The 23805-nt window shown below is 43.6% G+C and overlaps 4 protein-coding genes across 9 annotated transcripts; 2 read left to right on the forward strand and 2 right to left on the reverse strand.

Annotated features, from left to right (window-relative positions):
• The first annotated feature begins 203 nt into the window (after positions 1–203).
• On the forward strand, positions 204–2162 carry rpl39 (ribosomal protein L39). Its single transcript, XM_076046526.1, has 3 exons — positions 204–311; positions 626–729; positions 1946–2162. Exons 1-3 carry the CDS (start codon positions 309–311, stop codon positions 1992–1994), a joined length of 156 nt encoding a protein of 51 aa, XP_075902641.1. The 5' UTR covers positions 204–308; the 3' UTR covers positions 1995–2162.
• Positions 2163–2470: 308 nt separating this feature from the next.
• Positions 2471–4480, reverse strand: sowahd (sosondowah ankyrin repeat domain family d). The gene has a single exon (XM_076046522.1). The coding sequence runs from the start codon at positions 4025–4027 to the stop codon at positions 2993–2995; it is 1035 nt and encodes a 344-aa protein (XP_075902637.1). The 5' UTR covers positions 4028–4480; the 3' UTR covers positions 2471–2992.
• Positions 4481–5010: 530 nt separating this feature from the next.
• pttg1 (PTTG1 regulator of sister chromatid separation, securin) lies at positions 5011–8062 on the reverse strand. Of its 2 annotated transcripts, none has more exons than XM_076046524.1 (6): positions 7904–8062; positions 7106–7201; positions 6872–7011; positions 6514–6595; positions 6091–6252; positions 5011–5398 (listed from the first exon to the last, which is right to left on the reverse strand). In XM_076046524.1, the coding sequence occupies exons 2-6, from the start codon at positions 7194–7196 to the stop codon at positions 5322–5324; spliced, it is 552 nt and encodes a 183-aa protein (XP_075902639.1). In that variant the 5' UTR covers positions 7197–7201; positions 7904–8062; the 3' UTR covers positions 5011–5321. The 2 variants fall into 2 exon arrangements, with proteins under 2 accessions (XP_075902639.1, XP_075902638.1); XM_076046523.1 differs by having other exon boundaries at positions 6872–7014.
• A 512-nt stretch (positions 8063–8574) lies between these two features.
• septin6 (septin 6) lies at positions 8575–23524 on the forward strand. 5 transcript variants are annotated; one of them, XM_076046521.1, is made up of 11 exons: positions 8575–8647; positions 10583–10697; positions 11544–11739; positions 12593–12779; positions 14025–14186; positions 15271–15367; positions 16486–16654; positions 16757–16889; positions 16985–17175; positions 17911–17963; positions 20160–21064. In XM_076046521.1, exons 1-10 carry the CDS (start codon positions 8618–8620, stop codon positions 17912–17914), a joined length of 1284 nt encoding a protein of 427 aa, XP_075902636.1. In that variant the 5' UTR covers positions 8575–8617; the 3' UTR covers positions 17915–17963; positions 20160–21064. The 5 variants fall into 5 exon arrangements, with proteins under 5 accessions (XP_075902636.1, XP_075902635.1, XP_075902634.1 ...); XM_076046520.1 differs by lacking the exon at positions 17911–17963 and adding an exon at positions 18626–18672; XM_076046519.1 differs by lacking the exons at positions 17911–17963; positions 20160–21064 and adding an exon at positions 22201–23524.
• The last annotated feature ends 281 nt before the right edge of the window (positions 23525–23805 follow it).

Genomic DNA, 23805 nt, shown 5'->3' on the forward strand with positions numbered 1-23805 from the left:
CAAGATAGCAGAATCGCTGAAATTGAAGTTAAGTTATTCATAACTTAACTAACTAACTATATACATATATATATATATATATATATATATATATATATATATATATATATATATATATATATATATATATATATATATATATATATATGAATTAGCAATGGACAACAATAATAGTACAGAAATTGATGTAATTCAAAATGAGTCCATTTGGTGTCGCTGTTCATGCCAGGCTTTTGCAATAAAGCAACGACGTTACTTCCTTCTCTCTCTTCGACCACCGCCATAGTCAGGGAAGGACTGTGGGGAAAATGGTAAATACAAAATCTTTAAACATCCACGTTTGTTGCGTCTCAAATACATTTTAGACTCACCATATAGTGACTATATAAGTTAATAAATGCTCACACTCGTGTATGTTATGTTAAGAAAAGCGATATTTGCTAGTAAATAAGCTAAACTAATGCTAGCCGGTAGCTTGTCTGTGGCGCTACGCATGTCAGCTTCTCGGTTCGTTGGTGTTTGCTGCCGGTCATGTATCGTATACTGTGGAATGGAGTTTTTTTCTTGGTGAAAGTTTTGCGAATTATTTACATAAGTGTTGAAATACTGTTTGTGCCGTTTCTAGTCGTCCTACAAGACGTTCAGGATCAAGCGCTTTCTTGCTAAGAAGCAGAAGCAGAACAGGCCGATTCCCCAGTGGATCAGAATGAAGACTGGAAACAAGATCAGGTGAGTTCACCGCACTAATAGAGGTTGTTTTGTGTTTACCTCACACTACTGGGAATGCAGCTTGCTGTGCTCTCAGCATATTGCTCTCTCGTTGATTTTTGCCTTTGCTTAGTTGCAGTACGTAAGCTTTTAAGGAACATGCACCTAAATTTGTCTTTAATGTTAAACATTTTTCATTGTCCGAAGTAGCCACCAAGCATTGAATCTGACCTTTCAAAGAATGAACATTAGCAAATTAATCTTCCTTTAGACATGTTTAAATGTTCATTCAAGGATCATGCTGAAACTCACGATTTGTTTTTTTCTGCATGTATCAAAGATTTTTATTAGCTGCACGTGTTTGAACTTTAAATCCTTTTTAAGGTTATTGAGACTGATGACTGCACTGTACAGTCCTGCTGTTGTCAAATGCTGAGTTGAGTCAGTCAAATTGGCGGTAGATGCTGGACGCGCGTCATTCAAAGCAGGTCTGCAATTGCAGCACTTTATGGCAGTTGAGTGCTGTCATTAACCCTGCTGAGAGTATGTTTTTGCTGCAGAGCTCAGACTCCTCACTGCTACTGGTGATGACGAAGCTCGACAGCCAAACATTGCAATGTTAAAGCAGATTGTGTGGTTAGTCCAGAGAGTCTAATAGGCAGAGGGTTTTTTGTTGTTGCAGCGACAATGTGGTGTCAGTAGACATGACGTACATCTTTTTGTGTGTGTGTGAAGATAAAACTTCATTAAGACTGGGGATTTATGAAGAAACAAGAAGGCAGAACCAATTTGTTTCCCCAGCTCCTGGAATTGAACTAGCAACATTAAACATCACTTTTGTAACTGCTTTAATCAATATCAATTTAATATATATCACTATATCAATTTTTTTTTACTTTTTTTTTTTACACTTGTTTAATAGTATTGATGGAACCAAATAACAGAAACTTTGTTGTAGCTACAGGATGGATAACCCGTCATGTTCATTATGGCCAAAGGAATTAGAGAATGGAGATGATGTGGAAACCCTCATGCTATTTTTCAGGGTGTCCCAAAGACAAATGTGTCCTTGTTTAAAACATTTAACTAATCGTTGCAAGAAGAATACACTGGGATTAAATTATGAAATGACTTGAAATTTTAACTACTTTTTAATATATTCTGAATGAAATGACAAAAAAAATTGAAATAAGTTGTTTTCAATATGTCCAACACATTCTATGCAATTCATTTTCAGGTACAACTCCAAGAGGAGACACTGGAGGAGGACAAAGCTCGGCCTGTAAACATGAGGGTCGCCGAAGACCCGCTTCCCTCCCCTTCAACATCTGCCGGGACCTCCAGCTGCGGGGCCTGGGCATGGGAAGGGAGCCGTGTTATCTGGAGCAGTTGTTTTGTACAGACACTCTCGTTATGCTCGTGTTTGACAATAAAAGATCTGTGATCAAACATAATATGACTCGCGTTTAGTGTTGTCAGGGTCAGTTTCTAAGTAATGTGTATGTTCAGCCTTTTCCAGAGGCTGTTCTTGGGGGGGGGGGGGGGTGATTTTCTTTCCCCCCCTGAGGAAATCCAAACATCTTGTGGTAAAGAGTGACGCTGACACGGCTCTGCAAGAGACAAACCAAAGAGTTTTTGATCTCTTCACATTCCGGAATACCTGGATCTTAGGACTGAAAGCACGTTCTGGTAGTTTGACAAGAATTTGATCTTGGTCTTAACTGTGTGTTTCTAAAGCAACATTGAAAGTCAAGCAGCCTCATTTTAAGACTGACAAAACACAGGTGTTTACCCAGCGTTTAATAATGGAACACACTCAAACGCAGCAACTCTTGACATTTGAACCGTCAAAGGAAACAACAGCATGAAGCGTTTGGGAGAAAAGGGCACCACTTTGCATTTTGTGTGCTGGCTTCACCCAAATAAACAACCTCACACTTAGCAGCAGCATTGAGTCTTGACGGAGAAAAGACTCATTGGTATAATAACCATAGCCCCTAAATTTTATTATTGGTGCTGCAGTGACTATCAGTCACTCTCCATTTGTAGCATGAGTTTGAATATGACAACTCATTCTGAGTTGCTCAAGTTAAAAATACAAAGTAGGGTGGACTATTTTTAAGTTTCTGTTGACGCCCAAACTCGGAAGATCATGGCTACTCCAACAACAAACACTGATTATATATGTGCTCCTTTATAATGAGTTGGCAAGGATGGTGTTAGTGAAAAAGGACGAATTGGACGGGTAGAATAACCATATTTTAAAGTTCACAACAAGAAAAACTCAGTTTCTGCTCCCAGGGAAGGAAAAAGTCGGCAGCAGCTTCCTCAAAGAGCCAAACGTCCAGTTGCTGGTCCTCTGAGGCCGGTCAAAGGAGTTCACTTGGGGGCTGTGTCCGTGATCAGGCTCATCACCTAAGCCCAGGTCCATCGAGGAACCAGAGCTGCCGCAACCACCACCACCACCACCACCCCTGCTGTTGTTGCTGTTACTGTTCAGCGCAGATCCTCCGCGGTGCTCCTCGTCCCACATCCCCAGCAGCTCCTTCATCTCCTGCGGCGCGTCCTCCGCCAGGTACTGCCACGCTCTCCTCCCGCTGTAGTCCATGGCGTCCACGTTGGCCCCGAACGCTCCCACCAGCATCTTGACCACCGCGTAGCGCCGGTGCATGCTGGCGACGTGCAGCGGGGTCAAGCCGCCGCTGCCCCGCACGTCCACGTCGGCGGGGACCCCCGCCCTCTCGGCGTAGCTCAAAAGTTTGAGCATGCTCTCGTCCTCGCCCCTCTTGGCCAGCCAGTGCCACACCGAGTAGCCGGTGATGAAATCCCGCTTGCTCAACAGATGAGGCTCGGCGGAGAGGAAGCCCAGCAGGCTCTCGTAGTTGCCCTCCGCGGCGGCCAGCATCCAGGCGTGCTCCATCGGATTCAAAGCCCAGTCCGAGACGCCCTGCTCGGAGGAGACGCTGATGCTGAAGGAGGACTGTGTGGACAGCACGCTGCTGAATCCGCTGTGTGACGGCTGGCTCAGAAGAAGCTCCTTCAGGTTTTTCCTGCGCATGGCGGGCGTGAGCGACGCTCTCTCCGTGTCCTCCCTCCGCAGTCCGCCCGGTGCTGGAGCCTCGGTGTCCTTACGCTGCCCACGCCGGAACGAGCTGGGCATGACCCGCATGCCATACTTGGAGAGTCGCTCGACAACGGAGCCCTGTCTGACGAGCCCGCCACGGCGGCGGTGGCGGTGGTGGTGGGAGTCGGCCTGGCGCACAGCTGGTGCGCATCCACTGGCGTCACGTTCAACATCTTCCGCCCCGCTCTCATACATGCCGCTTGACTGACTGCGTTACTGTACTACACCCGGAGATACCGCTGTCAGATTGCAAACTGACCGACCTGCTGGAGCCATGCCGCCTGTCATCGGAGGGGAAAGGTTTTAGAAACCGGTAACAAAAAAATAAGATTGAATTTATGTATACAATATTAATAGGAACTTGGAAGTGTCGTGAAACACAGTTCCCTGTTTGTGCGCACACTGCAATCATTGCAACCCCCCCCCCCCGAAGCAGCTTAAATAACAATGAATGTTTGCTTTACCTCGTCGCCTCCCACACCTGTTTTCGTCATCACCTGTTCCGCTCCGCGTGTGCAAAATCGACCAGCGCAGCACTGCGAGCTACTTTCTTCACGTTCTGACAACCATGGAGGTCGAGAAACTGCCTTGTGTGTCGTGGGACAAGCAAGAGGAAGTGAGCCAAAGTTCATTCTAATCGCAGTCAAAACCAATGGCGTGGATTCTGGACATGTGACTCATGGCTGTCCCGAGGAGGAAGTGAGATGCCTCCCTGCTTTTGCAGCCTGTCATCAGTGTTCATTAACCCATGGAGAGAATCATTGTACAAAGAGTTTAAATAAAGGTATGCTCCTGTGTGGCACTGTCTGGAGTCAACTGTCTTTTAAATTAACAGGAGTTGTAAATATTACAAATGAGTAAAAAATAAGTATATAAAGACTTTATTTCCTTTGTGCAGAAACTACTTGACTTGAAGACATCAGGATTGAGAAAACTACGTGATGAAGGTAAACCGGTCCACTGGCACACAGGCTCATATTTACATAAAAGTACAACTACATAAAAGTTGCTTTGATGTAACCGTTTTAATTTAAAAACCACACCTGGGCATTTAGAGAATGTGCATCATCATCAGTGATGTCTTCATATTTCCTGTACACTGACAAATAATGGTAAGTTTTGTTTTTCAATACAATTCTAACTATACCCAAGTTTAAGAAAACCAAAACCGATGTGTGTTTTGGTGTCATATTCCTTTAATCTCAATACAAAACGGCAAAAGCATGCATGACCAGCAACAACAGTGTAAAAATGTACAACTTTTAAATGAAGAAACGGTAACAAACAGCATGAACCAATATTGAGTCCGTTTATGGAGGAAGTTCAAACCGTCAAATCATTGAGCATTTTGAGGAAAGCCTCAAGCTTCACAACAATTGCAAAGCCACACATGAACAGCAACAACAGCCTAAAAGAGTAAAATTAAAACTTTTGAATGACAAAAAAAAACAAAAAACAAAAAACTGACATACACGGCGCAAATTAACATTCAGTCAGTTTCGGGAGGAAGTTCAACAGTCAGCTCATCGAGGGTCTTCAGGAAAGCCTCCAGCTCAGAACAGTGACCTGCAGGAGGTCAAACAGCAGAGTTAACAGTACGGTAATGACGCCCGACACTGGTGCATTCTAAACCTGACACTTAGTGGTTGAAGTGGCCAGACAAATCACTGCTTATCCCATTTTATAAAAGAACAAAATGGTCCATTACTCATAAGGTCCATTACTCATAATTGCCGTTTTAAGAAGCATTTTGGTCCTCGCGTCATGTCAAGTCATTTCACAACGACTGACAGGAGATGCCAAATTTTGGCAGGCGTTCACTGCAACAACTGCACGCCATCACTGAGCAGCCACTGCTCTATTCCACCTCTGTAAGAGCTTCATTATTTCAAGCACCATGTTTGCCACTGCTTTAACAGCCCCCCCCCCCCTTTGCTCATTTCTGCTGGAAGTTTTTGATATATAGCCAAATTGTCTTGCCATTTAGAATACATTTATAAATATCTTGTTTACTTCTTCCACTCAGTGTTCATGACTCTTTACATCATGTGATCTGTAAATGCAATGTTCAAATACAAGTACTTTCACTGCAATTTTGTGAAAAAGGTCTTTTTCAAATTCCTTGCAATATCAAATAACATAAGTGTGAACTTTATTTATTTATTTTATTTTTAAAGCAGCAGCACAAATGTTTCATTCATGATTGCAATAGAAACGTGCCCGTTTGACCTGTGACGTCAAAGAACTTCATGTGTTACCTGAAGGTTGTGGAATCGTCACAGGTGACAGGTTCGGGAGCAGCTCAATGTTTTCCATCTCATCCTCAAACAAGCATCGATTTTCTGTGACAGGGGCCAGGCCCGGTAGGGCAAAGCTGCTGACATGAATCCAATCTTCAGGTAGGCTGTACCTTTCAAACTCTGAAAAATGGCCCAGAACATTGCGTGAAGGACAAAACAGAACCATGAAAAATAATTCCCATTAATTGTGATTGCAATGCTGCTGTTGGTTTACAAGCCCGAGGTGCCAGCTCTTGATAAAAACAAAAGTCCTGAAGGCAAAAAATATTTAACAAGTGAAGCTCAGCTAAAGCTACATTGTGATTTAAAATAAATACGTCTGTTTTGAGTGCGCCATTACCTGAATGTTTGATCTGTGAACAGGGCTGATGTTCTGCTTACCTAGAGGGTCATAAGGAATAAACTTCTCGATCTCTGGGTATTCCTCAACTTTGGTCGGAAGTGCAGGTTTGACTTTGTTTTCCTACAGGAAATAATAACATGTTTTTGATGAATAATGACTGTGTCAAGAAATCCACCTCGTGGTAACAGTTTGTGTGTTTCGATCCATTTTGCTTGAACGTGCATCCATTTATTTGCCAATTATGATGCAGTACCAAAGTTTGCTGGCGACATGACTACAATGTAAACACCTACAGAAAATGAGGTTAATCTTAATATGTCTCCTGAGCGTATGGGATAAAAAAAAAAAAACAGTTGACAAAATAAACTTAAAATATATACTGAGATTTGTTCCAACCTGTGGCTTATGTAGTTTCCTCTCTTGAGGATGAACTGCAGGGGTCAACACATGGTTGCTGACTGTTCCAAAAACCTTACGACCATGTGCAAGAGGAGTGCCAAAGTTTTTAGGAACCATGGGTGATTTTAGAAGTTTCTCTGCTGGAGATAACGCAGACGGTTAATACAAATTTCTCCAAGTGTTTCTTCTATACAGTAATATGTATTAAAAATAAATAAATAATGGTTTCACCATTTGGGGCTGACTGAAGACGCTGTCTCATTTTCACAGAAGGTGGATGAAGGCCCGCATTTTCTTGCTCAGCGAAGATCATGTGAGACATGATGGCTGGAGACACAATGTGGCATTATTAGAATTGTAAAACAGTTGGTAGATTTGTAATATTCAGATAGCGCATGCATCTAAGACTCATCAACATACAATCACTGTAGGTGGAATTTAGATTATTTTTTATTTTTTACATCCAGCACATGTAAAGCAATCACGGTGTTCAAACCAGAAAGGTTGAACATCCGTCTCACAGAACTTCAATCCAAAGTCTTTACTCGGCTTCTATTAGGTCATGATTTGAAAGCACAGAGCCAAAACTGACAGTTGAAGTCGACCTTCAAATCTAAAGCAGTTTCCCCCAAATTTCTTTTTATATAACCTGAAATAAAGAGTCACCCACATAATTATTACATAAACATAGCAAACTCCAAAACTTTATTTTGTCACAGAGACGTCTTGTATTTTCCAACTTCTACCTGAATGTGAAAACAAACCGTCACGCCAATAAGAACGTCAGCTGACGCCGAGCTAACATGCATTTATCAAATGTCTAGAGTAGCCGAGCTAAATATTACCCGCATACGTGTCCTACGAACACAGCTAATCCCAAAGTTTTATGTCGTTCCAGGCTCATCTTTACGAGTGCCATTTCCACCGCAACGACTTACTGTAAAAACTATCTAGTTAGCTTGCTAGCTAAACTTGACGGTAGCAGCTTCGATGTGCCACGTCTTAGTCTGGGGGAGCTAAAACACTTACTGGTTAAAATAGGAAATCTGAGCAATCCAACAGCAAATTCAACAGTCAGTCGGTCAATCGCTCTCTGGTGATCAGTAACACCTCTTTGGATCAGCCAAGTTGTGTGGTCTCGAGCCCGATCGTCGCGGCTTCTTTTTTAAATTCACTGCCTTCCTCTGATTGGTCGCCTGGTCGCTTAGGGTTTTGTATGGGCGTTACCATTTAATTTGGGGGCCAAATTTAAGGGCATATTAGCAACAAAAATGCAGACGTACTCTTGACACGTACTTATAAGAAAACACATTAAACTCGATGTAAATGTGCTCACCGGTGTCAATCAATGACAAAAGGGCGCTTTTCTTTCTTTCTTTCTTTTTTTTTTTTTAAAATTACCTCCTTGTAGCTTGAAAATCAGCTCGTAACGACCATTGACGATACCATAAGGAAATCGGTCGTAGGGGTGAAACATGTAGTGTTAATTCATTAGCAAGTCTTTATTAAAGGTATCAATAAAAAAAAACACTAGTCTCGTCACGTAATTTTAACATTTAAATGTCAATACTATCCGGAGAAACAGGCAACAGGCTCCTTACAAAAAAAAAAAAGACTTTAGCATCTTGTGTGCTTTACCATTTGAATGGTACATTCCTACTAGGCCATCTGCCCACTGGCTCTTTCCTTTGCTTTGACAGAGAGGTTGTCAGAGGTTCTGGCCGGACGGCAGCACACTCAAACATGGCTTCGACAGAGATCGCAAGGCAAGCGGTGAGTGGCTCGTTCGGCTTAATAGAATCTTTAGAACTAAAAAAAAAAAAAAAAAACCCACAAAAACAACAAAAAACCTCTACAAATGTTAGTTGCTTCCTTGACGTTTTGTAAAAATATTAGCAACCCGGAAAGCGGATGCTATTTTTTTTTCTCCTATAGGGTTGTGTTTGAACGTCGACAATAGTTTCCTTTCCCCCCCCCAACCCCTTAGACACGGTATCAAAAATTAATGTAATTCCAAACAATGTAGACAATCGCGACGTCGATTTGTTACATGCAAATCTAAATTTGCATTCATAAAAGAAAAAAGAAAAGAAAAGAAAAATCAACGCACCGACATCAATGAAAGGCCCCGCTGGTATTTACTCTGCCGTAGATTTCCGTCCAAAAAAATTAAAATAAGCTAGCTTCGACTCGTTCAGATTTCCTGCTTTCATAACGCCCTGATGGGGTGCGTTATTGCGTTTTGTCAACCTGCGAGGTGTTCTGCCACACCGGTGCCTCGTTATAAAGCTGATAACAGGACATAAAGCCGTCGGTAGGCCATTCATTCTCAACGCCCCCCCCCCCCCTTTTTTTTAAGCACGACTACTATACGGATTTCCGTTATATTGATCGCCGTAGCGCCACAAGTCCCGTTAACTTTGAGTCTGGCGTTGTGGCCTTAATTTAGCCATTTATAACACGGGCAAATCCGATTTCGACCGGTTTGCAGGCTTTCAAGTCTGTAATTTGAAAAGGCGAGTCTAAAGAGAGCCCGTCTCTCTCTCTCTCTCTCTCTCTCTCTCTCTCTCTCTCTCTCCCCCCCCCCCCTGGTCTGGTGGGAAGAGGAAGCCACTACACCCTCTTCTAGAGAGACGGCTCAGAATAGCAAGGTTTTTTTGAAGTTTGAGTCCCTTTTGCGGCCAAATGAATGTAAAACGCCCCAGTGTTTAACTTGGCTTGTGATGGCTCTGGAAAAGCAGGAAACCCTCGCTGGAATGTTGCACTTGTGGCCGAAGAGGACAGGCTGTTTGTTCACCCACACCATCCACATTTTTGACAAACACGCCATCATCAGCTGTTTAAACCCCAATTCCAACCATTCAGAAAATCCTCATCCCGCTATAGCTCCCTTTGGCCCGACCAGTTATTTTTTTTTAATGTAAATGTTTTTCCTGTCAGAACTGAGCCACGCCGCATTGGAAAGCACCATTGTGTTATATTAAGCCACATAATGACCGGCTGGCTGGTGTGGAGTTCTTGGACTGCTGTATAATCTAGATTCTTTGCTTTCTTGCACCTCGTAATGGAGGCTGAAGCTGCAGGAGCGAGGCGCTCGACGGCGGACGGACGCTCGCCCACATGCGCGCGCGTGTAGCAGCGACTGTACATCTGTGCAACAAAGATGAGCTGTTTAAAACAAGTGGAGCAGAAGAGTAAATAGATGTGAAATCCACTCAATAAAATCAGATGGCAAAGTCTCAGGGCTCATCAGCCTCAAGAGAAACACAATGTGGGTCTGTTGCTCGTTGTTTTGTTTGCGTAATCATCTGCTTCCAGATCACATTGTTCGCCGACAACGTTGCTTACAATTCTCCAGTTGTATTACCTTCAACAATGGCAGTTTGCCATATATGTGCATTGTGGGTTTTTTCTGACTTTGTCTGTGGGAAGAAAGTCGCTGCGTATGAAACAGGAAATGAGCTACGGTGCACCTGAAAGTCTTGTACAAGCAAAAATGAAAGACAGCCTTACAGAGCTTCAGGCTCATTTGACAGTGATATTTGTCTTGAGGTGTGTGATTATTAAGAAAAATGTTTAAATACTATGAAAGCAACATCAGCATTTATGCATCCACATAAGCCTTTATTACAAAAAGAACAACTAACTGATAGCCAAGTGCCACATATTTTCCTTCTTTTTATGTTGAATTCTCTCTTTTATTTTTAGGGTGAGGGTGCTCGTTCTGTTCCCCTGGCTGGCCATGTCGGCTTTGACAGCATGCCTGACCAACTGGTCAACAAGTCTGTCAACCATGGATTCTGCTTTAACATCCTCTGTGTTGGTGAGTGTCTGATTATTGAATTCTTTCCCTCCCAAAAGTGAAATACATTTCTGTTTTGGTTAGCTAAACACAGCAATAAATGCTTAACAATGTGCTTCTTGTTTCAATGTGGACATTGTAATAGGTTGAGAATGAATAATTCATAGTGCTGCAGAAAAACAACAGGATTTGGTGTTTGCTTGAAATTGTATCTTGTGACCAATTACAGCATTTCGGAGTCGTACAAGTATCACTTTAGGCAAAAGCATATGATCCCAGATCTCTGTGATTTGATTATGGTCTTGTTTTGCAACGAGGCTCAATCAAATTTGAAGATGAATGTCTTGGCTGTGCTAAAAGATCTGACGCTACCACTGTAGCGTCAGGGATTTGTGTTGCGATAGCAGGATGTTTGATCGCAAGTTCTGCAGTTTGAGCCCGCTCCATAGTGAAATAACGTCGCTCGCGCACAAAAGCCAAGTCCAGACCACGAATTCTTGAGCTACATTTGCATCCTGTGGAGGACATTAGAAATATGATGACACCCTACATAAATGAGCAAACATGCGGGGAGTGTAGGTCAGGCAGCGATGAATAAAAATAGATTTGGTTACACAGGGAGCTTTGTATCTGAGTCATCTGACAGCCTCCTACAGTGAATTGATGTCAGAATAAATTAGGAGCAGTGCAGTTAATATGTCTGTCTTCCAATCTGCACCTAAGAAATAAAGAAAAACATTTTTTAATTCCTTGCATGGGAAGATAAAACCGTTTGCTTCTTGTCCAACAAAAGTTTTGCGAGCGAATAAAAGCAACTGCCGCGTTCCATATAGACTAATTATCTTGGTGCATTCCCTGTGTTTTCAGGTGAGACGGGTCTTGGTAAATCCACCCTGATGGACACGTTGTTTAACACCAAGTTCGAGGGTGAACCCACGCAGCACAGCCAGCCTGGAGTCACACTCAAGTCCAACACCTACGAACTGCAGGAGAGTAACGTGCGCCTCAAGCTGACTGTCGTCAACACCGTCGGCTTTGGAGACCAGATCAACAAGGAAGACAGGTGAGGCCGATAAAACAAACTGGAGAAGGCTGCGATCCAAATGAACATTTTCTTCCACCCAAAAAAAAATCCCGTTGAGCTTGGCCTTGGCCAATATGAGGGCATAAACTGATTTACACCGCCTGGGATTTGTGGCGCTAATTTGTCATTCGCCCGATAATCCGGAGTGTGAAGCTCAGAACGCAGAACCTGCTTTTTAAAAAGCAGAAGATTAGAACAGATACATCAAAGCAGCTGAGTGGAGTCTCGTATTCACGCCATTCTTTGCTGCGGTAGACTGCAACCAGGAAGGGTTTGACGTCACAAAACTGTCCTGTAGTAAAGCTGCCGCGTCCAATGAAAACCGTCTCAGTATCAAATTGGCAATTATAAAGGGAATTGCGCAGACTGTGAAAAGTGTCATGTGAGCTGCCACTGGCACAGCAAGTACACAAACTGTCTCTCTTTGTGCTTTGAGTGTGCTGGGAAGGGTGCATGCCTCCGCAACTTCCTGCAGTCCTCAATGCGGGGGGTCCGACCGCTTTGTGCAGTGGGTGTCCTTGTACTCCTGAATGAGTTCACTGATAGAACAGTGATAAAAGACACATCTGATACTGTATTTTACTCAGTGGTCCAACATCAGCTTGGAAGGATGGGCCTCTGAAGTTCACTCTGTCTGAAATGGCACAATTTGACCTTTCATGCACGTACAGTGTATCACATATCCTGAGACGCATCTGTGAGGAGCTTGGGAATTGTGATGGTCCGCCTCGGCAGAATGGATCGTTATGTTTTCTATTAGAATACTAAAAATAAATGCTTACCAATTACCTCTATGCTGCCCCCCCGCCCCCCTGCCCCCCACCCCTCGCAGCTACAAGTCCATTGTGGAGTTTATCGACGCCCAGTTTGAGGCATACCTACAGGAGGAGCTGAAGATCAAGCGCACCCTGCACAGCTACCATGACACCCGCATCCACGCTTGCCTGTACTTCATCGCTCCCACGGGACACTCGCTCAAATCCCTGGACCTCGTGACCATGAAAAAGCTCGACAGCAAGGTGAGTGGCGAGTTTTATAATTGATTGGTTCTCGTAGGCTGCTTATATATTACGTCTTATTTGTATTGTTGATGTATAAGTACTCAGTATTAAGTGACGATGAGTGTGAAAAAACGACCGTTACATAACGGACACAATAGCCTGGCTGTACAAGCTGTGCTGTTCCCATTGAATATGATTTTTTTCCCCCCATGGTGGCGTCTAAGTGGCCTTTGGTGTGGTCACTGTGTTGGTGTAAGTCAGCTGTAAAATGCGTTGGCCTCAGTGTTTTCCTGAGAGCTCCTCTGCATTTGCTTACACGCACGGACCTCCTCAGGCCTTTTGTGCTAAGACGTTGCTCCGTGTTTGCTGCGCAGCTGAGCCGAGCGTTGAGCTCTCACGACGACACGATCCAGAATAGAGCCTCGCGGCAAAACTAATTCTCACCAGACTTACCGGGGTGCTGGAACGCATTTTTGTTCACATGACCCTGGGCATGACTCTCTATTAGCTCTGGGGGCCTCGAGTCGGAGGAAAAATAATTCCGGACTGTTTAGATGACGAGGCGAAGACAAAGTGGTTGTGGAGCAGCAAAGGTCTCAGTTTTCCTCGGCCAGTTGTAGATGCATGTAACAGATTGCCCCCGCCTGTGTGCTTCGTCCAGGCAGGTCCTTTCCTGTTTGGTTAATATGGATCTCATGAACACTGATGAATTCCTTTGAATGTTAGTCTTCACACCATATTTGGAGAGCTTTCAAGTGATTGTGAGCGAGCGAAACGGAGGCCTGCTGCCCCCGCTGCCACATTGACTATTTATACCTCCGCACTTAAGAATGTGTAATTGTCTGGAAAACACAAAGGAAAGATTTGCGGAGTGAGAGGGGCTGGGGCTTAATGAATGAGTGTGTTGGCTTTATGGAATTCAGCTTCTATAAACCTGCTTCTTCATGCGCGGTTGAGACGATGACTAGAGAGCGTTATGTACTAGCGTTATGTACTAGCCGCATGTACTAGCCGCATGTACTAGCCGCATGTACTAGCCGCATGTACTAGCGTTATGAACTAGCTGCATGTACTAGCTGTATGTACTAGCCGCATGTACTAGCCGCATGTACTAGCGTTATGTACTAGCGTTATGTACTAGCGTTATGTACTAGCGTTATGAACTAGCTGCATGTACTAGCTGTATGTATTAGCTGCATGTATTAGCGTTATGCACGCAGCGTCACTGCTTTTACATTGAAACCTCTCATTCCTCCACTGCAGGTAAACATTATTCCAATCATCGCCAAGTCGGATGCCATCTCCAAGAGCGAGCTGGCCAAGTTCAAGCTCAAGATCACCAGCGAGCTGGTCAGCAACGGAGTTCAGATCTACCAGTTCCCCACCGATGACGAGTCCGTCGCTGAGATCAACTCCACCATGAACGTAAGTGGCTCCATTAGCCAAACTCAGCCCTGGATTTTGTTTCACTTAAAGCTGCCATAGTATACATATTTCATGCACATCGGTCTAAAAAGGTCACCTAATTGTGTCCACAAATCTTAACGCCTGCAGAAGACAGCATATTGAATGTCCTGTTTACTGTCTGCTGCGAAAACATGAGTTGAACTTCCTGCTATAACCGGCGCAAACGGAACGGATATAATGTGGCTGCGCGGCAGTCGCACAGGCTGCAACACACTTGGCAGCAGGTGTGTGCAGGGACGTGGACAATTCTATCCGCTGAGCTGTCATGGGGAGCCCCCAGAGGACAAACCAAACCAAGTTTCAGTCCTAGACGCCAGAAATTGCTCAGTGCGCCCCTGCGTGTGGGAGACATATTGGTTCCCAGAAGTACAGAATGTTTTAGCACTTCTTTCAACATGGTGCAATCAAAAATGTAAAGGATGGACTTTCTGCCATTTCTCTGGGGCTGAAGCATTGGGAAAAACAAAATTGCTCGACGTTCTCTGTTCTCTCCACATCATGAGCAGCATGTGATGTTGGATCAGGACAGACCTCGTCTCTGTCTGCTCTGGCTGCCAGGAAGCGGGCCCCCATGTAGGGGAGGGGTGTTTCAGAGGTTCACAATCAGCCCCGCTCACTCGGCAGGAAGCCCGCAGAGTGAGAAGGGCCCACGTTCACAGACGGATGGGCCAGGACTCACTTAACCGTTTAAGTGGTCTGCTGCTGCTGCAGAAATGCCACGGCGTCGTTCAAGCAGTTGCTTCCCTGCTATTGTTTCCCTGTTCCTCAACTCTTAAAACGGCCATTAACCCATTAGCAGCTCTGTCTTATGACAATGATTTCTCACCAGCCAATTTCCTTGCCTTTCTCGTATTCACAAAAAAAAAAAAAAAAAATCTTGCTCTGTAATGTGTCTATGTAACATTTCCTTGTTGAGCATGTCGCAGATGTCCTGTGGAAGAATTGTTTCCAGGAATCTGTGGCTCAGCTCAAAGTCATAAAGTCTGTGATCTATTTGCTACCGAGATTTTCTGAGGGAGACTTTTCCACGTCTTTTCCACAGAGCCATTTGCCATTTGCTGTGGTGGGGAGCACGGAGGAAGTTAAGATCGGGAACAAGATGGTGAGGGCCCGGCAGTACCCCTGGGGGACAGTGCAGGGTAAGCCTGGGTCACATCCTGCGCAGGAAATGAGAGCGCGCTCCCTCTCGTCAGAGCCGCCGCAGCAGCTGCCCCCCCGTTCCCTCTCGACTCGACACGCCTGCTGTAGATTAGCTGATACCTAGTTGCATAACCGCATCGAGGTGCAGCGCCCCGGTCGGCATCTCAACGTATGGTTGGAAAAGGTCACGTGACCGAAGTCTACACTCCAGTGTGTAAATCAAGAGATGGATGTCACATTGTCGACGCTAATATTTTTGCCCTGCAGTCTCATAGCTGTTGCATCATCTGAAAATCAATACCTGGTTTACCGCCAAAAAAAAGTGGGAAGCTTCCCACTGTCCTGACAGGATGGAACACTTCTCTTCTTCTTCTTTTTTTTTTATTTTTTTTTTTTTTTTTTGCCAGAGGACACTGTTGTTGGTTCTGTTTGGCAGATAACATCTCACATGACGGCACATGCTCTCTGCCAGACTAAGCAACACAATCAATAAACCAGCCACATGACATGACTGTAGCTGCGTTTCCATGACCCCTAGAATTGCGCAAAACTTAAATATCGCAATAAAAACCTGGCAATGGAAACACCTAAACTTGGAAAAACCTCTAAAATGTCGCCAAAATGTTTTTTAGGCCCTCATGAGGTGGTTTTTCAGAAGTATCGATAAGTGGAAGTCTAAGGTGTAATGGAAAGACTTTTTTTCCCCGCATTTACACATCACTGGACATGACGTACGGCAGTCACGTGAGCAGTTCACTTCAAGTGAAAACGGAGCCTTATGTTTGGACGGAGGAGGAGACGGAATTCTTTTCGCAAGTAATCAAAGAGAAAAATATAACGACCGTTCTCGACAGCAAACAAACGTAAACGAACAAAAGCAAACGTCATTCTTGTGTTGTGTTGTTGAGAAATATAGCTTTTGTTTTGGAAAAAAAAACTCGTGGAAACACTGCTAGTAATGCAGACTGCCGGTGCAAACTTGCACTGTGGGATGAACTCAAATCAAATACAATTAAATAATCTCAAATCTCAATTTTTTTAAGTAATGTTTAATCTCGATTCCTGCTCTTTTCCCCCGGCTTGCTTCGCTCCCTCTGCGTCACCCTGCGTCTCGCAGTGGAAAACGAGAATCACTGTGATTTCGTCAAGCTGCGGGAGATGCTCATCCGGGTGAACATGGAGGACCTGCGAGAGCAGACTCACACGCGCCACTACGAGCTCTACCGCCGCTGTAAACTGGAGGAGATGGGTTTCAAGGACACGGACCCCGACAGCAAGCCCTTCAGGTAGCGCGCGATCCAGTCGGCTGCGTGTGGATGTTGTGCGTGTGAACGAGTGGATTATGGAGACAGAGAACCGTAACGGCGGTCGTACCCTTTTCCTTCCAGTCTCCAAGAGACCTACGAAGCCAAGAGGAACGAGTTCATGGGGGAACTGCAGAAGAAAGAAGAAGAGATGAGGCAAATGTTTGTTCAGAGAGTCAAGGAGAAGGAGGCTGAACTCAAGGAGGCAGAGAAAGAGGTACCGGCCCCGCCCAGCCGCCACTGTCCTTGCGCCGGCAAGTCCCCGATCGCTCCCGACGCGACGTAATTCTGTCTTTCTTCTCGCCCCCGTAGCTGCATGAGAAATTTGACCGCTTGAAGAAGCTTCACCAGGATGAGAAAAAGAAGCTGGAGGAGAAGAGGAAGTCGCTCGACGACGAGCTCAACATGTTTAAACAGAAAAGGACTGCCGCAGAGCTCTTGCAGAACCAAGCACAGCAAGCAGGGGGCTCCACCACGCTCAAGAGGGACAAGGAGAGGAAAAAGTAAGTATTGTTCTCTTCCTACTGTGCCTCCCAACCATCTGTTTTACATCAAGGCTCAGAAGATCACTGGTTGTGTCTGGAGCAGAAAAAGTGTTGATTCAGCGACTCTGGCACGGACGGAGGAGCAAGGCAGCGTTTTACATTTCGCACAGTCTTCAACCTCCTCCAGGGAAGCAGAATTGATTTAAACTCTGCCCAATTCCATTAGATTTGCTTCAGGAAGATTGAGAATTTTTAATCTGTTTGGCTAATATCCTATACTGAGTATCTCTAACCCTCCCCGCTGTTCTGTTCACTGTCAAGCTGAAGTGGCAGAGGGGAGGAGTTTTGACCACAAGGGGTCATGTATCACCAAAATGGTATGCGGGGAAGAGACTCAAACATTGGCCCTTTTTACAATGAGCCTCTTTACAGCCAGCTGCAGACAACATGGTTAGAAAAATAACCCCAGAGATTAAAACTAGATTGATTTTTTGTGTAAATAACCTCTCTGCAGCACTAATCACCGCGTGGTGCCATCGACGCCGGCTTCCTAACCTGAAAGAACCTTTGTGAATTCCCCCCCCCCCGTCAGTTTAACCGTTCAGTCCTTTTTCATCCCACTGGTTTCTATCAGATATTTCCATCAGCAGGGCTTTCTGTTTCAGAACGCGAGGCAGCGTTTGCCATGTTTACTGTGTATCGCCATGTTGCTCCGACCATGTTGGTTAATCAAGTCTTGGTGTTGTGTTGAAGCTGATGTGACAACGTGCCTGTTAGAAAAGGAAGAAGACACTTGCACTGAGAAGGTTTCTGTCGCTTCATTTTTTTTTTTCCTTCTTTCAGCTAAATTTCCTTCACAGCCACTTCTCGTCGTCGAGTCGCGCCCAGGAATTCATTATTCCAGAAGGGGGCGACCTCGCCACCGTAGCGTTGTCTCTGGGTCACTGATTAAAACACACTTTAAAGGCCCAGTGGGTAGCATTTAAAGAATTCTGTTTGCCGAAAATGGAATAGAAGATACATTTGTATGTTAGTTAGATGATGCACTAAATGTAGAATAATAAATAAGGTGAGTTTTGAGTTGACAATTATAAGCGTTTACATTTAAGAGCAGGTCCATCATTTATCCACAGTAGCCCAGAATGTATATGAGCTCAGGGTTTCAAGAGATATGCATTTACCCTGATGCTACATGTACAAGAGATTGAGATTGAAGGAAAATCGGAAATGGCATGGAATGTCAGTCTGCTTTCTTGCCTGTAGATGGCACTAAACCTTGCTCACTGGGCCTTTAAGGGTTGTACGCTGCAAGTGTAAACAAGAGTAACAATGGAGTCTTCCTTTACTGAACTTTAACCGAGTTTTCTTCAGTTCCCAGAGGCCGTAGTCATGGTGTACTGCTTGTTGTGTAGATGTGACTCTGTTCCCTGAGTGCATTGGTCACCTGTATTGCATCCATGTTTTCCAGTTAACTCCTCCCACACTCGCTGCATGCTGCATGGGGCACCTTGTCTGGTAAGATTCCCCTCTGGCGCGACACCGCTAGCGCAAAAAGGAGAAAGGCTGAAAGGTCAACTGGACAATCCTTCATGAATTTCTGTTGAGGACATAAGTTAAAGGTTGAGAAACATGAGGAAATGCAATGCAGCCTCAAGGGGGCTCAAGCCAGAGTGCTCCATGTCGGGCAAAAAAGAAAAACACATTCTGCACTGTAGAATGTACAGCTGTTTTTATTTTTCTACTTAATTTTGTTTTTATGTCATTAAGTCCTGATTATTTTTTTTTGCCCCCCGAGCTTTTGCACCATGGCGTACATAATCAATGGCTGCAGGCAAGTAAGCCATGCACCACAATAATGAAAATACATAAATAAGACTATGAATTGCATGAATCATGATACTCTTCAGATCCATGCATGACTGTTTGTGGTAAACACAGCAACAATTTATCCTTCGGCTAAACCAGCAGTTATTTTTGGAGAGAACGCCTCCACATTAATTTATTGCTCTCCCCTCTCCATCACTCCGCAACAGTCGTTTTTATTGTGGCTCTGCTTTTCACTTGGCCAGCAGCAGCAGCGGCACAAAGAGCCTTTTAAGCCCGATGTGGAACAAACATGCAAAGTCAGAGCAGCGAAACAAGCCTCGGGGGCCGTCTCTGTTCAGAGGGATGGCGCATTATGTTGATCCCGCGAACATATGACGACCCGCTCGGTCGACACAAAGGCCCTGTCCACACAGAGAGCAGCGTTATTGAGGCTCAACCTCTGCGGAGGGTTCGAGCAAAAGCCAAGACATCTGTCTCGCAATCTGTGTCCTCGTCCTCGTCCTCGTCCTGCTCCTCCTCCTCCCCCTCAAGCAGCTCAGATGCCATTAAATCGATGAAAACAAGCTGCTTGCTTAAAGGTCCCATTATTCTATGTATTCTGCCACGTGTTTGAACCTCAGTGTCAGGGATGGAGAAGGCTTATTGGTTTTTAGCTCTCGTTCAGCTGCAAAAGAATAAAGGAACGTATCGCTAGAATCATTGCAAACGTGCATAATATGGGACCTTTAATCATACAGACGCTGCATCTTTTTTCATGTCTTGTCTCATGGGGTCACGTGATATGGGTAACAAGATGTAATCTGATTACTTTTTCAAACGATGTTTTTAATCGATATTGTTATTATCATTTGTTTACAAAAAAACCCCTACAAAAATATTAATTGACCATCTGTTTTATTAGGTAGATGAGATTAATCTTGCGCCATGCGTCACTTGACCCCACTGTTTTTTTTTTACATCAACCTGAATGGGACTTCCTGTGACGGGTGAATGACTGTGCTGGCACTCCTAATTTCTGTTCATTCATGGCTTTTCTTTTTTTTTTTTTTTCCCTTAAAGAGCATGACCGTCCGCCGCTTCACCACTTATGTCGCTGTGCGAAAGTGCCTGTATGTCATGATGACCTTTGACCTCACAACAAAAAGCAATAACAACCCCCTCTCTCTCGTTTCCAGCTTAGGGTTCCCGTAGAAAAAGTGCTCCCTTGTGGTCGTCCTGCTGTGAATGAGTTTCCGTCCCATCATTCTTTGCAGCATCCTCCCCCGTCCCTCCCAAACCTCACCCCATAATCCAACCCTCCACTCGCTACCTGTGCTCTCTGGAAGATGCTGGGCATTTTTTTTTATCATTTTTTTTTTCATCAGTTTGACATCACTTTGTGTATTTGCTGAATGATGCCCGTCTTCTGATTGGATTTGCACAGGCAATCATTCAGCGGCTCTTTGTGTATTTTTTCTTCAAGCATTCCATGTTTGTTTTTTATTCAGTAACTCTCTGCATGATTTGAGTGAGCTCTGTTTTTAATATTAACATACATGACCGCTGTTTATGATGGGTATGTGTGGAGGCAGCGGTGAAACATGCATCAAGACGGTGGAATCTGCTTCAATATGTTGACCACCAAATAGAGCAGTTCGGCTCCTGGTTATTGGGCCAAATAATTAATGCGGTTTTTGCCGACACAAACCCTTTGCAGATGCTTTTCACCGAAGCCTGATGCATGAGTAGTTTAGAGCCCTAATCTCTCTGCCGCTTCTCCCATACCCGTTCATTGTCATGTGTTAATGCGCATACTAGTTTTAGCTTTTTCACATTTGCACTTTTTTTTTTTTATACACAAACGTGATCTTTGTTTTTATAAGAATATAATAATGTTGTCAGTGCAATTGTAACTTTCTTTTTCCTTTTTTGCAATTTTCTGAGATATGAAGGCACATTTTTTTTTAAAGTCACTCGTCTTGATGTCCACTGTCCTGCCAGAGGACAGATGTTGTTTGTATCAGTGTTGTGCAGAAAAAAAATGCGCAATTTATAAAAAAAAAAAAAAAAAAAAAGGAAATAAAGGCAAGTTTTTCCACCACGTTCCAAGCATGGCCATAATCTTTGTCTATTGCAGGAATTACTTTAACCTCACGTGGAAGTCTATAAATTGTCCCTGCGTTTTCTCATAAAGAGGGCAGTCCGTCCGTCTGACTGTCATCTAGCGGCCCGTGTGAGCTCTCTTGGGTTAGTGTCCCATATTCAGATCTTAATTTTAATTCTGGCCTCCTGCAGAGTAGCCTTGCAAGACCCCAAAATCATGATCTCAATGTGGGTGTTGTCACTAGCAAAAAGTGAAAGGTATCCTTGGATTTCCAGAACTGCCTAAAGCAAAAGAAGGATGGACTTTTGTAATTTCTGGGATGTTCAATGTCATTGGACACAAAACATTTGTATCTAAAGAGAATATCTGACAGGAACCAGACGTGAGAAATATATTTGTTCTTTCATTGGAGAATTTTAGCTTGACTTAACCACTTTGACATCCTGGGTTGCTATCTATCCTCCCTGCATATAAATGTACATTATATGACTCGGGTCAAAATGCATTGACGGCAATTTCCTCTTTAACGCTCCGCTCATTGGTCTGTGTGGTGTCACTTTCCTTTGCAGTAATCCCTGGCTTTGCACCGAGTAGCTGCTAAGTCTTGCAGCTTTGCTCCGTCCTCTGTGGGTGCTCAGTACCTCAAACATGACTCCAGAGCTTTTTCTTTGGACCCTTTAGCCTGCGGTGTATCTAATTATTGCCTGCTTTGCTATAATATTATTGTCTCTATATCTTTGTGTCATTGTTACTCTAATCTTATTGTTTGACATGTTAAATTATTGCTGTATTACGACTACTTTTTGAACTTACTAACACCTTTTCCTCACTGAAACAGACTACACAAACACTTGGAGATTTAATTTGTGATCACATTCACAGAACAGTGGTATAGAATTGTAACTCTTAGTTTATTGTTTTAAACCACCAGATGGCACCATTTATTCTGGTAGTTTCACTCCTAATATTAGTGATTTGTTTGAGCCAACAGCTTTTACAGGGTTTTTTCTGATGCCACTCAGCCGTTAAGCAGCTTTCATACCTGAACTCAGGTTCAGGTTCCCGTATGCATCTCTTCCTTTTTTCTTTAACTTCCAGCTTTCTCTCTCTTTTTCTCTCTTTTTTCCCTTCAGCTTCTTTTAATCTGTCTCGAACCACCTGAAGAGGACATTGCAGCTTCAGCAAGAACTAAGCACCCTTTCACCTCTCCTGGTTTCTCTCGCAGTACCAACCTGTTTTGTTTTGTTTTTTTAAGAATTCTCCTCATTGCTTCTCCTTGTGTTGAACATGGCCTTTTGTGGACTCGCATGGTATTTCTGACTAATGAAGCTCTGAACCCAGTCACGTTGGAAAGGGCACAGTTTAGGTCTGTTGCGTCTTCGTGTAAATGAAAAGACTCTTGGCATTGTTTGACGTTTTTGGTTGGAATTCATGCGTTCACAGGAGGCTGGATTTGGGTAAAATCATAATTAGATCAATACTTGATTTACATTAGAAGTGTCAAAGACCTGCACTATGCACTCATTTATTTCATTATGATTTAAAATACAAAGTGGGAAAGAAATGAAACATTACAGAAACAACAAAAGCTTGCTGGTTTAAAATAACAAGAAAAAGTTATTAAGGACAGAAGCACTTAATGCACTGTGAGAAGTACAGTATAATGGGCAGTCCTGTTACTTTTTATATATATTTGTATCAGTCTAGTTCATCTGAGGATGAGAATCTGAATCTGCTGCTTCCAGTTTGTGCGTCAGTACAAGACGGCAAAATGAGATCAGTTAAAACTCCAACCACAATCATGTTAAAGCCAAAGCAATATTTTTTCTACTTGGCATTTCTTTTTGATGGTGCCCATGTTTACATGTCACTGTTAAGTACCATGGAGGTCAAGTTCAACGGCCTTTTAGTATTACACATTGTGCTTTAACGCTCACCAGCCTATTCTGTATTCTGCATGCATCCTTTTTAAAAAAAAAAAAACAACAACAAAATCATCCTTTGACCTTTGTGACCTGCTCGTTTTGCTCCCGCATTGCCTCTTATTGGGGTTTACTAACTTCAAAGGCTGTTTCCCTTCAAGTGGTGCATATTATTCATGTATATTTTGCTCTGCCCTTTGCGTTCGGCTCTTTTTGTTTGCCAAATATTAGTATCAAATTGAGTTGAACTGAATACAAATATTAAAAAAAAAAAAAAAAAAATACCCGTGCATTTATATAATTTATATGCATATATTTTGTGTATTAAAGTGGAGAAATGTTAATGAACTGATGTTTGGATGTGACCCTCAGTGCAAAGTGACATTTTGGTGTCAGAAAATGCCATACATTTTTCTAGTGTCAGTATTCACCCCTCGCTATGAAGACCTCTCTCCATGCCACAAATAATTCAGTATCTTACTTTAGTTTGATTCCATTGATGTACATTTTCAATAAAAAAAATATGATAAAACAAGTCTTTGTCTCTGTTTCTGCTCAAAGCACATACAGTACATTGCATATCCCAATAGACTCCAATTTTGAGGGCAGGCTATGACATCTTGCCATCCCACTGTCGCTGCCCCTCTGTGCACATGTGTGTCTCAGGGTTTTAGCCAGGCCCAGGCACAGACTGGCCAGAGCTGGAACCCTGGTTATACTTGATAATAAAGTCAAGACTTAACCCTAGCTCTTATATTTTTTTATTTTATTTTTATTTTTTGTCTTTCTTGATTTACTGGACTCAATCTGTGCCTT

This window comes from Nelusetta ayraudi, unplaced genomic scaffold (assembly GCF_046127955.1).
Source record: "Nelusetta ayraudi isolate G7.1 ecotype Tasmania unplaced genomic scaffold, CSIRO-AGI_Nayr_v1 ptg000090l, whole genome shotgun sequence".
NCBI lineage: Eukaryota > Metazoa > Chordata > Actinopteri > Tetraodontiformes > Monacanthidae > Nelusetta > Nelusetta ayraudi.

What these genes read in the sequence shown, in the direction of transcription:
- rpl39 (XM_076046526.1), top strand. An exon ending in AAGACTGGAAACAAGATCAG is followed by an intron (nt 730 to 1,945) that starts GTGAGTTCACCG and finishes ATTCATTTTCAG; the next exon opens with GTACAACTCCAAGAGGAGAC.
- sowahd (XM_076046522.1), bottom strand. Translation starts at nt 4,027, where the DNA reads ATGTATGAGAGCGGGGCGGAAGATGTTGAACGTGACGCCAGTGGATGC.
- pttg1 (XM_076046523.1), bottom strand. Translation starts at nt 7,196, where the DNA reads ATGTCTCACATGATCTTCGCTGAGCAAGAAAATGCGGGCCTTCATCCA. An exon ending in GGAAACTACATAAGCCACAG is followed by an intron (nt 6,596 to 6,871) that starts GTTGGAACAAAT and finishes TATTTCCTGTAG; the next exon opens with GAAAACAAAGTCAAACCTGC. An exon ending in TATTCCTTATGACCCTCTAG is followed by an intron (nt 6,253 to 6,513) that starts GTAAGCAGAACA and finishes GCCATTTTTCAG; the next exon opens with AGTTTGAAAGGTACAGCCTA.
- septin6 (XM_076046517.1), top strand. Translation starts at nt 8,618, where the DNA reads ATGGCTTCGACAGAGATCGCAAGGCAAGCG. An exon ending in CAGATCAACAAGGAAGACAG is followed by an intron (nt 11,740 to 12,592) that starts GTGAGGCCGATA and finishes CACCCCTCGCAG; the next exon opens with CTACAAGTCCATTGTGGAGT. An exon ending in CCCGACAGCAAGCCCTTCAG is followed by an intron (nt 16,655 to 16,756) that starts GTAGCGCGCGAT and finishes TTTTCCTTCCAG; the next exon opens with TCTCCAAGAGACCTACGAAG.